This window comes from Drosophila subpulchrella, chromosome 2L (assembly GCF_014743375.2).
Source record: "Drosophila subpulchrella strain 33 F10 #4 breed RU33 chromosome 2L, RU_Dsub_v1.1 Primary Assembly, whole genome shotgun sequence".
Taxonomy (NCBI): domain Eukaryota; kingdom Metazoa; phylum Arthropoda; class Insecta; order Diptera; family Drosophilidae; genus Drosophila; species Drosophila subpulchrella.
Genome location: NC_050610.1, coordinates 17,091,701 through 17,104,258, shown reverse-complemented (window position 1 = coordinate 17,104,258; position 12,558 = coordinate 17,091,701). Strand labels below are relative to the sequence as shown.

Here is a 12,558-nt window from a genome sequence, read left to right as displayed (position 1 = left end):
ATAAAATTATTCACTTTTCTTGCCCCGAGAAGAGAAGGGCTGTGCTAAATGATAGTTAGCTTTTGGGAGTCAACTTCTCCGAGGGAAGCCATTGCCTTTGGCTCGGGGACAGCAACCTCTGGCTGACAGTGTAACAGATAGGCTTATGCCAACCTGGTCAGCACCTGAGACGAAAGCCAGAGCCTGCATGCACTCAAAGAAATATTTTAGTAAATACTAAGAATTTAAAATTAAAATTTTTATAGATTTTAAATACAATCTTAAAACAGGCTGAAATGGTTGCGTTTGAATATATCCTAGTTAATGCTGAACAGTGTCCTCAATTTTTTTATTTGATTTAGGATCTATATCATAAACTGATAAATAGACAAAAAATATATAAACATATTTGCAGCTTGAACTAAAAATGTCGTGTTTCCAAAGAAAACAAGGAAGAACGCTATAGTCGAGTACCTCGACTATCAGATACCCGTTACTCAGCTAAAGGGACCAAAGGAAAATGGAGATATGGAAGCAGCAAATGCGCCACCTACCGGCGGTAGACAGATTTAAGCATTGTGGGCGTTAGAGTGGGCGTGGCAAAGTTTTTTTTTAAACAATCGATAGGTATTGACGCGACCAATACATTTCAGTTAAAATTTTTTATCTAGCATGAAAATTGTGGGCGCCACAGGCTTGAGCGTTTTGTGGGCGTTCGAGTGGGCGTGGCATATTTGCGTAACAAACTTGCGCTGCGTACAAGGCTACGGAATCTAAATCTTAGATCCCAATTCTCTATCCTTGATAGTTTCCGAGATATTCTCGTTCATATTTACGATTTTTTGAAGTTTGTGGGCGGTTTGTGGGCGTTAAAGTGGGCGTGGTAAACTTTTTTTTAGGTCAATCGGTAGGTATTGATGAGAACAATACATTTTAGTTAAAATTTTTATTCTAGCATAAAAACTATAGGAGCCACAGTTTTGGGCGGTTTGTGGGCGTTAGAGTGGGCGTGGCACTCTACTGAAACAAACTTGCGCTGCGTAAGAAGCTTAGGAATCTGCACGCCAAATCTCTATAGCCTAGCTCTTATAGTTTCCGAGATCTCAGCGTTCATCCGGACAGACAGACAGACGGACAGACGGACAGACGGACAGACGGACAGACGGACAGACGGACATGGCTAGATCGACTCGGCTAGTGATCCTGATCAAGAATATATATACTTTATGGGGTCGGAAAAGCTTCCTTCTGCCTGTTACATACTTTCCGACGAATCTAGTATACCCTTTTACTCTACGAGTAACGGGTATAATTATAGAGAAAGTCCTAAAAAAAATCGGTATAAAAACTCTAAAATAAAAATTATTTAAATGGCATGGTTTGGTATGAAAATATTTCACTCAAGGTAGAAAATCCTAAATACAATGTAAGCCATTTAAAAAAAAAAAATAAAAATTTCATATTAAAGGGAAAGTCAAAAACTTTAAATTGACTATAATTGTAGAATTAAATAATTCCAAATTTAAAGTTAACAAAAACCGCAATGGATGTAAATCATATCGGAAATATTTAAGTGAAATATAAAGCTAATGCATTCCTACTATTTTATTTTTATGTATTTTCTTAATTTTTTAAATTTAAAAAAAAAAGTATAACTGAGTTTATTGGACAGTAAATCTTTAAATATTATTTTTTAGCAGAAAGCATTAAATATATTTAATTTTATCTACATAGCTTATAAAGGCAATGAGATAACTAACTTTTTTTTTTGTTTTAAGACTGGCCTAGTTTTATTCCCAGTGTAGGCCACATTCGCTTACTACTCCCTGGACTCACCATTAATCACGTGGACCAGGACACTGGCGCTGCTGGCCGTCGTGGGCTGACACGTGTAGTTGCCGGTGTCCGTGGTCTGGGCATTCGAGATGCGAAGCCTGCGAAGGATTAAGGAGTACACTGAGAACAACTCAATTAGGGGATTGGGGGCGGCGAAACACCCACCTGGACTTGAGGGTATCGCCCAGCTGCGATTCCATGGCGATGCGGGTGGCGAACTCCTTTTGCAGATCCACCTCGCTCATAATGTCATTCAGGGACGCATCCTCGGGGATCCTTTGGGGCTGATCCTTTCGACCCACGGGCACCACCGGCTGACCATCGTCGGCGTCGAAGGGAGTGATCATGTGCTCGCCGCGGTACCAGTAAATCGGTCCTATATCCTTCACCGACGGCTGCTGCACCAAACAGTTCAGGATGATGGCACTGCCCGCCTTAAAATGCAGATCGGGTGGACCACTGATGACCGCTTTGGCATCCGGAGAGATTTCTGCAAAAAAAAAATAACAAAAAAAAACACCCACAAATGAATTGAAAACATGCATTCGAGGTGGGCAACCGAAATCAATTTGGGGCAATCGCTCGTAAAACGAATTCGCAACTGAATGCACATAAAAAGTTTTAATCATAAAACTTTATGGAATAACTTTTCAATTGCACTAAATTTAAGTAAGTCGGAAAAAGGGTGTGGGATCTGGTGGGAAAGTCGCACCAGACACGTAAATAAACTTATATGTGCCGCACACATCCATGTGGGGAAAGTCACACTCGCTGCTGCTGCTGCTGCGAAACTGGGTTAATAATAATATTTATTATGCATTGGACTGTGCAAATAATAATAATTAAAAAATATACCCAAAAACTGGAGACACGCGTGGCCCAAATGAAATAAAAACCTGACGCGGCACTGTGGGATTGTACTTAGATGAAAAGTTGTAAGGTTACAGAATATTTGTGGGGGAATTCTTTAAGGAAGTTATAGTAAATATAGTTATATAATAAAAAAATGTTACCACAGGGCTGAATAATGAGATATTAAAATCTTTTTTAATGCTCTGGCTATTGTAAAAGTGTTTATTACATTAAATTAAAAATATCATTTTTTATATGTTTAATATAGTTTTTTTTAGTTAAATCTCGCCCTTAACCCACTGTATCCGCAGGCGTTGTGTGGAGCAGCTCATAAAAGTGCATATGATGATGATTACATGGGTCGCAGGATGCTCAGGGGTTTCCCCCGAGAGGGGGGCAAAAGGGGGTTGGGGTTTCAGGGGTTAAAGCGTCTACTGGAGATCTCGCATCCACGATTCCACGTTTCTCGCCTTTTTCCGTCTGTTTGTTTGCGTCTGTGGCATATGTGCAAAGTGTGAGTTAAAAAATCCCATTGCGCCATTAAGTGCGTATGTATTTGTATCTGCTCCTGGCCAAAACCCCCCTCCCCCTTTGGCCACGCCCCTCTTTTTCAAGAGTGTTTGTGCAGTGTCACTGCGTTAAAGGCAATTAACACCCGTCAGCGGGAGCGAGAGGGGGCATGCCAGAAAGAGACGGAACCAGGCAGCTGCAGCAACAATTTTTACCCAACCCACTGTTTTTCATTTCATTTCAGATTTTCATTTTTCCTTCATTTTTCAGCAGCTGTCGCTAAAGTTCTGCGTGCATTTTGTGTGGCGGCCCATGAAGTTTTTTAATTTAAATATTTCATGAAAATAAAATGCAATGCGACCTGCCAGCAACAACAGCAAAAATATAAGGAGGGGCTGCGCAAAACGTGGTTTTCTCTAAGGTCAAATGGTTATAATTACCACTAAGAAGGGCCTGGAAATAGAAATGGAATCAAGGCTATAGCCATATTAAATTCAAAAAAAAATGTGATGAGATTTGAAAGCGCGCAGAAAAGTATGCTATACAAATGCTAGGGAATTGGGAAAATTCAGTCTTAAAACTTTCTTTTTAATGTGGCGTAATTTGCCCATAAATATTTAATGCAGGAGAAACAGTAGTTATGGTTTTAAAATGTTGTATAGTCTTACATACATAATTGCTTTATGCATTTATACATAATTTGTAGGTATGAGCTTTGTGTATACCGATATCAGACAAATTACATTTGCATCCTGGTATCATATCACTAATTAAATGTATCAGTGTATATTAACCCCAACAATGTACATAACAATGTTGCTTTTGCAAAATATATCCTTGATGTCTTGCTGTTAAAGGGCTGAAAAATATTTGCACGCCATGCGGAATTTTTCTCTTGTTTTCAAAGGCTTAAACAATCAATTATCCTGCTAATTGCAGTTGAAATGTGGTAAATATTTCTTTCTTAAATTATGCATGCATAAATACCAACCTTTTAAATTGTCATCTTAGGGCATACTTTATGCATATTTATTTTGGATATTTTACAGAACCCCTGGGTGGACGTACCGCCCGGGCAGAATTTATATCAGGCATAAATCTTTTTTACGCAAGAAAAAAAAAACAAATGAGAAAAACTGTGAAACGTGGAGGGAAAAAATAAAATCGTTTGGGTGGGACGCATAAATTTACATAATGACATTAATTAAATGCAATGCACCGCAACAGCGAGGCAAGGAGCTACAGAAACAGGAGCAGAAAGTACAAAATGAACAAAATAAAAGGAAAGGGATTCAGGGGAGCCAAGAGTTAAGCGCCTTGCGAAAGTCACTCATACGACACGTATGCCGATAATGTTATTAAGGACGCAGCCAGTTTGCCGGGCTGTCACCACTGTCCACTGGCCAGAGTCCACTCCACTGCTGTCATGCTCCTTGGGAAATTGTTTCATTAACGTAAATTAAAATGCATACGGCCATGAAGAAAATGTAATCGGAAATTCGTTTGTAAGCGTCAGAGCAGCAGGATATCGGTGATGGGTCCAGGGTGCCGGGTGGAAAATAAAACAGTGACAGACCGACGAAAATGCATTGCGACCAAGTGCATAATCGGAAACTTAAAAAGGCATTGCCGACTGATTTGCATAAGTGGCTGACGGCAAACGCCGACAGTATTTGTCAGCAGCTCGGCTCTGAGATGTCCTTTACTACTCGTTTACTCCTTAACCCCCTTATCCACCGCCCCACAGCACTTGTCGCCTTATCGAGCCAGTGATTTAAAGACCAAACAATTGCCATCTTAATGGCACTGACTTAAGCTGGGGAGTTCCTTGGCATCCCATTAAAATCAATATGCAAATTGATTGTTTTTTAAACGGACTGAGATTACGAATTAACGCCCTTACAAAGAGGCAATCAGCAGATCGAAGGAATTTCATTATGTGCAGGTGATTGGGTTTTAAGAATGAAAGAAGGGGAAAACATTTTCCCTATTTATCATAAAATAGGATGATGAGGGGGCCTTAGAAAAATGAAAGTATGGGTAGCATATCACATTATTTGTATACAAAGGAAAATGAAACTGTCAGCATTTGAGACAATGCAAATATTTTAACTATAAAATAAAACAAGAATATTTGAATAATCTTACATTTCAGCTTCTTCACTAAAAAGTGATTATAAATTGTATTATTAAGAAATCCTCTGCCACTATTTCCTTCTCCTATAGGACCTGCCACCCATTATGCCATTCCGTAATCAGGCCATCATCAATTAATCATTTCCCCTGGATTTCGGAGACACTAATGCAGACAATAGACATTGTTTTCGATGGAACAGAGGAAACCGGACGGGTGACACACTGCCAGCTAATTATATGCGGACACACGCATTATGCATGGCTCATTAAAGCGCTGAATACATTTCCAATCGGTGCCCGTAATCCCGCCGGGTTGACATGCTAATTAACTCAGCGGCTCCGGCGACATGTAAGCTTCCATCCTGATCCTGGGGGCCAGAAACCAGGAGCAGGACTCGACCTCGGTTTTTATTTGTTTATTTATTTATGGGCCGAAATGTGAAATTAAAAATGTATGCCTAGAGGCGGTCGAAACCGAACGAATCCGAAACTGGCGCCCCTTCACATCAAATTAACATTTTTAATAAACCCAGCGGCGACAAGGTAAACACTCGGCACAAAGAAAAATAAATACAATAATTATGGCAATGAAATTAAATTCCATCCCTTAGAAATATGAAATATGTGGAAGTGAGATCCCAGTACCATACTCACCGATGATGTTTAGCTGAAAGGCCATCGACATTTTGGGCTCCGTGTTCACCTGGCACTCGTAGATGCCACTGTCCTTCGCCAGCGGGGATTTCACATGGAGGGTCCACTCCCTGGAATCCTTCGATTCGGTCACCTGATGGATAAATGGACACAGTTTACGGACTTCAGTTTTCATTATTCGTTCGCCAGTTTTTCAATTCAATTCGTCCTGTCAGTCTCGGCGGAATAATTATTCGCTTTTAAGGCAACAATTTGCCAGGCTGCAAATTTGTATTTCCATTCAATCGGGTTTTTTATTTTTCCATGGAAATTAAGCAATTATACAATTGAATGTTTGTTTGTTTGTTTGTTTGTCGGTCGGTTTGCAACTACAGCACAGTGGGCATAACAAAGAGAGAGAGGATGAGAGGTAGTTGCGAACTTGTCCTGAGTTATGAGTGGGATTAGCCATTGAAATATCGTTTATGCATGCATAATGAAAGTGGCCTTATAACCATAATTCCCCCCGAGAGCCCAGAGTTAACTTTTACATTGTGGCTGATACCAGTTGGAAGTTTATCGGGATTTGTTATGTTTGCAGCTAATCTGTGGGCGGATCTGGGGATTTAAATTGGTTTATTGGTATAGATTTGCAGGTAGTTCACCTTTCGGAGGGAGGTTGTTATAAAGTTAAGCTGATAGATGGAACAGGAAATGGCGGTATCACTTGAATAAGTTCAAATGCTTTGAACCATGATTAAGAAACAATCCGTAGGCATTTTTCATTCAAACAAATGTTTAGCCTTAAATGCAATGCGAACAAGTCATAACCATTTTCTTAAAACTGTAGAAATATGGGTACTGAATATCTTAAAAAATTAAGAACTAAGAAGATTCTGGGTGTATTTAATAAAATGTATATATATAACTAAGAAGATCCTGGGTGTATCTTATAAAATGTATATAAAAACTATATATTTTATAAGATACACCCAGGATCTTCATATAAAATGTATATAAAATATATAGGACGTACCCAGGATCTTCAAATATAAAATGTATATATTTTATAAGAAACACCCGGGATCTTATTAGTCCGCCGAACTTTGTCGCAAGGAAATTAACCTTTGTGCGAGTCACATTTAATTGGTTAAGACACCCTGAGAAGCTTCGTAATAATCCCCCCTTCAGTCACCATCACTTGGCATTAACCCACTGTGCCCGAGGCCCCGACTTAACCATCGCATTCAATTAGCAAACGAATACACGAATCCCCAGCCCAGTTGCACGCACCTGGAATCGCTTGTCCGTGGTGTAGGTGGCGGTGCCGACGGTCAGGATATGCAGATCACGTTTCCGTATCCAGGATACCTGTTGAGCAGATGGGCAGTTCGGGCAGAAAGGGAGAAAGAAATTTGATTAACGAGTGCACATCCATATGATATACTCGATGTCCTTGGCACGCATCTTCATCAGTTATTTTTTTCTCCGGGGAGCAGAGAGACTGATTCCGGGGGGAACTCACCGATTTATCATGGAGACTGTCCACGCGGCATTTAATTATGGCCTCCGTGTGGCCAGTGCGTCCGGTGATGTTGCGCGGCATGCCAAAGTCGAAAATTGGCAGCGACTGCGAGGAGTCTGTGTCCTGTGCTTCCCCCTCACCATCCCGATCCCCTTCCGCCTGCCTTTCCCGCTCTGTGTCCTTTTGGGCGAACAGATCGGAGCCAAAGGACGCGCCCAGGAAGGCTAAACTCTTGAAAGTGTGATTCGTGGCTTCCGTTTGCGGCCCTTTCGCCACCGCAAACGATGAAAAACTGGATGGAAGTGGGAATGGGGATGGCGATGGCGATGGGAATGAGGATGAGGATGCCGCTGCTGGCGACGGTGATGATGACAGGAATGTCGACAAGGTTGGCCCATCACTGGAGTCATCCGGTTGTCCAGTGGAGGCTGCCGCCGCAGCAAGTCCTGCAAAGACACAAAGGGAACAGGGTGAGCAGGCGGCAAGAAAACAGGAGTAGAATAAAATGCACTTCAAAAAATATATACACTTTATGTATATAATATGGACCTAGACGTCTTGCCAGCGGTTTGCTAAATAAAAATATAGATTTCCTGATTTCTTTTTATAAATAAACCTTGCAAGTGTTGCAGTGTCTATAAGATTAGAAACATACACAGGGAAAATTCTCACGTTCTCATCTGAGTTTAAAATGTTTTAAATACAACGACATTTTTGAAGTTGAAAATGTTTTCATTTTGCTCGAATCGAGTTGAATTGGCAGTATTTACATTGCATATCTTAACAAATAAACTATTAGCCCAGTCAGTAATGTATACTTATCAAAAAGATGTTAAATAAACTCAATTTATCTTTTCTCTTCTCACCATGTCGTTTTTATATTGAGAACATTGATAACAAAATGTACTTACACGGATTTTAAGAACGAATTTTCTCAATTCAAGAACAATCTACTTAAATATTTCACTCTACAAAGGGAAAACTACCAAAAGTCTTAGATGCGAAACAGGGTGAACATATTTTAAAAGATCAATCGGTTCATACACATTTTCTTAAACTTTTTAAAATGTTTTGGCGAATATTACAACTTTATTTTTCATGTGTACCTGTATGAAGAACTGTATATCAAGACATTCCTTAAAAACTTTAAAATCAATATAAGCACCTAAACTTAATCAATTAAAGAAGTTTAATATTATTAGTCTTTGTTTTTTACTTAGTTTCAGCACAAATTATTACGAGTATAATACATTTTGATTTTATCTAATTTTATAACCAAAAAAAAGATCTTCTAAAAATGCTAATATTTATATTTTCATTTGTTTATTTTTCCTTGTGTAAGGATCTTGCCCCCTAGCTGTTTGGCTGCGTCTCCTTGTTGGCCAAATGAATTTATAACTCGGTCGGCTTCCCCATTCCCATCCCTGTGGCCATTCATCTTGCCGGGTCTTTTGATTTGATTTGTAACCACTTTGGCCACAACTTTTTGCTTCCCCCCGCCGACCGCCGACCACAAAGTAACTTCAATTCAATTCACTTTCATTCATCCTTTTCGCCCGCAACTCGCACAATTTAAGCAAATAAATTCCGTTTTTGGCTTTAAGCTGCGGGCCTCGCACAATTTGCATTTAATTTATTAGTGCTTGGCATTTTTATTCGCCCCCTGCATATGTGCACACAAATATTTTGCATATCCATGCAGCTTGGCCATTTTCCGCGGCGACAATTTAAGCGAATCCGCAGAGCCAAAGTGACAAATTCAATTTGTGCCCAGCAAAACAATAAACGGAACAGAAATGGGGGGAAAAATAGGGAAAATAATATGCAACAAGCTACAAATAAAGTCAAAACGAAATATTAAGCATCCGCCATGTTGTCTCGACAGCAACGATAGCAAATATTTGCAAATATGCCAACTAAAAAAGGAAAAAAAGCTGCAAAAAAAATTACTTTTAAATTCAAATCAACAGGGAATTTGACGTTGGACGAAGGGGCGGGGTGGAGGAGGTGGGAAAATGCCCAGCTGAGAGCCGGGAAATTGGGGATATTGGATTGAGTTTGAAGTTGGCAATAAAGTTGAAATAGAATTTTTGCATGGCTTCCTTGGGGGATTTCAGACTAAAACATTTGACATGCACTTAATAAAAGTTTTTGCCAAAACGTTTGCACTTCCCAGGGTAGTTTTCCATTATTAATTTGAAGACTTTGTTGTAAATAACAAAATATTGTGTCTGAACTTTTTAACAGTGAAGGAAATTAAAAACCTTTTATTTTTAATTGTCGTTGCTTTATACAGTTGTAAGAAATTTATTGCCTTTAAGAGAATTTTCACACCGTTGGCTGTGCTTTCTCTGGCAGCAAAATCTTTATATCCTTCACTTCTTAAAATGTTGCCACGAATTCTTTAACCATTTTAAAAAAAATACATGGGAATATTGCTCATTCTCTTATTTACGCACATTCCCATAAATTTAGGAACAAGATTTTCCGCACAGCTCACACCAGCAGCTGCAGCTTCTTTAATCTTGTTTCTATTTTCACATAATTTTCAGTCGATTCCCGGGATTATCCAGCCTCGCCCTTCGTCCTGCGACCTTCTAGGGTATCCTGGCATTCGTGGGCCGCCGCCGAACCCATGTTTTATGCGAATCCTCGAACGGAGAGCTCTGGCAAACGAACTTTTTATTTTGCTGCGACCTACTTAAAGGTCCCGCCCCCAAGCCCCGCTCATTTTTCCCCCGGATGCCGACTGTGAGTCGTCTGGGGTTCACCACATGAGGTCATGGAAAATGCTTTCCGTTTGTTGTTCCTCTTTATGCGCTGCTGTAAAGTAAAGTAGCAAATTTGTATTTTATTGTTTGTCGCCAACAAGAAAGCCAACAAAACAGCAAATAAAAAAGGAACCTAAAAATCTGCGTCTGCCAACGCTGCGAATGAGTGATTCCCCCTTGGCCGCGAATGGAATCTTTTCACCTAAATGCTCAAAGGAAAAGTCGATGGTGAACGAAATGCTGTAGGGAATTTCTCAGGCAGAATTTCACCCCTGCCAGTTGCAGTAGCAGCTGTGAAAGCGATTTTCCATCATCACCATCAATAACTTCATCATTGGCATGGCATTTTCCATGCCATTCCGAAACCGAGACCGCTTCAAAGTTTTTTTTTGGAGGGAAGAGGCGGAAAAACTGCGAAACTTGCTAAACAAATTTAAGTAAATAAAAGAGCACTGAGCGCTGTTGTTTTGTGTGTTTTTCGGTTATATTTTTTTTATTTTTTGCACTAATCCGCCAAAGCTTTTTTGAGTAGAGTATTTCCTCTACCAAATTCCTCGCTTTTTTCGAGCCTACCCGAAACTGATTTCGCAGTGCAGCCATAGGCGGCTAAAAGTTGGTCGCCGCGTTTTGTGTTTTTGGCCAATGTTTGCTGTAGGTCGCGGCACGCCCCCCTCTCTATTGCTTCCGGGCTCGTGGAACAAAACCCCCTGGTTCGCCACCCCCTGAACCCCTTCTGGCCTCTCCCATCCTTGCCAAAAACTCACATACACACATCTGCCACAAGTGTTTCGGGGAAATATTCGTGCTGCGCCTGCAGCGATTCGTGTGCACTTGGCAAAGCACTTAAAATGACAAAAATAACAGCAAAACGGCAGACAGACGGGGCAAACAAAAGGAGCCAACATGAGGAGGATCCTGCCAAACATTCGGATGTGCTTTAGATGTTCCTGCAATCCTTTTCAATGCGGTATCTGGCTTTGGTTCGGTGTTGTCGAGCTCTTTGGAGATGCAGATTACCGAGTAGGGTTTTTAGAGTCAGTTAACCTAATTGAAGCTGCCATTAAACGAAGTCAAGGTTGGTTAACCTTTAGTAGACTATCACTCAATTAACTGTGTTCAGGAATGAAAGAAAATAAAAAATAAATACTAAACACAATGACTTGGTAAAAAAAAAGATTGAGGAATAGAAATGAGTTACAACAAATTTTATAAATTTAAAAGGGATTTAATTCAAAAAAGGGATTAAAAAAGTATTACATTCCCTTAATAAATATTTTTCCAAAGTGCCATTAATTTGTTAGAAAAAAAATAAACTAAATTTAATGTATCTAATAAATATTCAGAATAGTGGAGATTATTTATTCATGGCATTTAACGTTTATAAATATCTCACACTTTTTAACTTTGTTTTTTATTAGCTTAAACATATTTATAACTTAATTTACCTAATATATATTCATAATGCATATAATCAACTATGGTATCTCTACTTTTAAAACATGTTTTCACTTTATTAGTTTCTACATGTTAATAACTTAATTTCCCTAATAAATATTCATAGGGCATAAGATCAACTATGTTTATTGTAGTTCAAGTCCCCCGTATCCGAACCCTTTTCAGAACACTGTTTGTATCCCCCAGTCGACAGCATGTTCTATTTAAAGAGTCGAGTGTCGAGCCAAACAAAAAATGCCGCCTAATGTCAAGTCTGGGAGACGAGTTGGCAGCTGGGGAAAAACAAGAGAATAAATTGAAATGGCAGGCAATTGAAAACTACCCATGGATTTGTCAGAATCTGTCTGGCTTAGCGCCGCATAAGCAGCGTACAATTTTCATTTTCGGATATGAATATACGAATACTGACGATGACAGGCCCCGGCGAACGGAAATTCTCCTTTAAGGCGGCGCAAATGTCAAGAGCTTGGACTGGGTTCAATAAACGCTGGCGCGGATTCATCTGCTGCCTGCCCAGAAATCTGATTATTTATGAAGTGCCTCAGCCGGGTGCTCGCAGCTCGGGGAGTCGGAGTCCCAACGGAGTGGCAAGTGTCTATAAAAATAGCAAAACACCAGACGAATTATAATGAGTCCAGGAACTTGGGTTCGGGATCCGGGACTCAGGTTCCGAAGGACCCACGTGGTGTGCTAGGTGGCAGGACCTCGAATCCTGTCCGCTCATTGTCATCGTTAACACTCGTGTAATGTCGGCCATAAAGACACCGCACTCCATCTCTCCTTTTGCCCCCTGCAATTAAAGGCGTGTTTATAGGAAATGGACGGAGGGCGGTGGCTTGGCAAGAGATTTACATAATGCCG

The 12,558-nt window shown here is 40.1% G+C and overlaps 1 protein-coding gene across 3 annotated transcripts in view; it reads right to left on the bottom strand.

Moving 5' to 3' along the window:
- Window positions 1-12,558, bottom strand: part of LOC119546480 — a 55,060-nt gene that overhangs the window by 3,032 nt on the left and 39,470 nt on the right. For all 3 annotated transcript variants that reach the window (XM_037852770.1, XM_037852772.1, XM_037852771.1), the window contains exons 3-7: window positions 7,472-7,917; window positions 7,240-7,317; window positions 5,968-6,100; window positions 1,981-2,305; window positions 1,816-1,913 (exon numbers count right to left, since the gene is read on the bottom strand). In XM_037852770.1, the coding sequence (XP_037708698.1) occupies window positions 1,816-1,913; window positions 1,981-2,305; window positions 5,968-6,100; window positions 7,240-7,317; window positions 7,472-7,917 (1,080 nt within the window). The remainder of the gene's footprint in view (window positions 1-1,815; window positions 1,914-1,980; window positions 2,306-5,967; window positions 6,101-7,239; window positions 7,318-7,471; window positions 7,918-12,558) is intronic.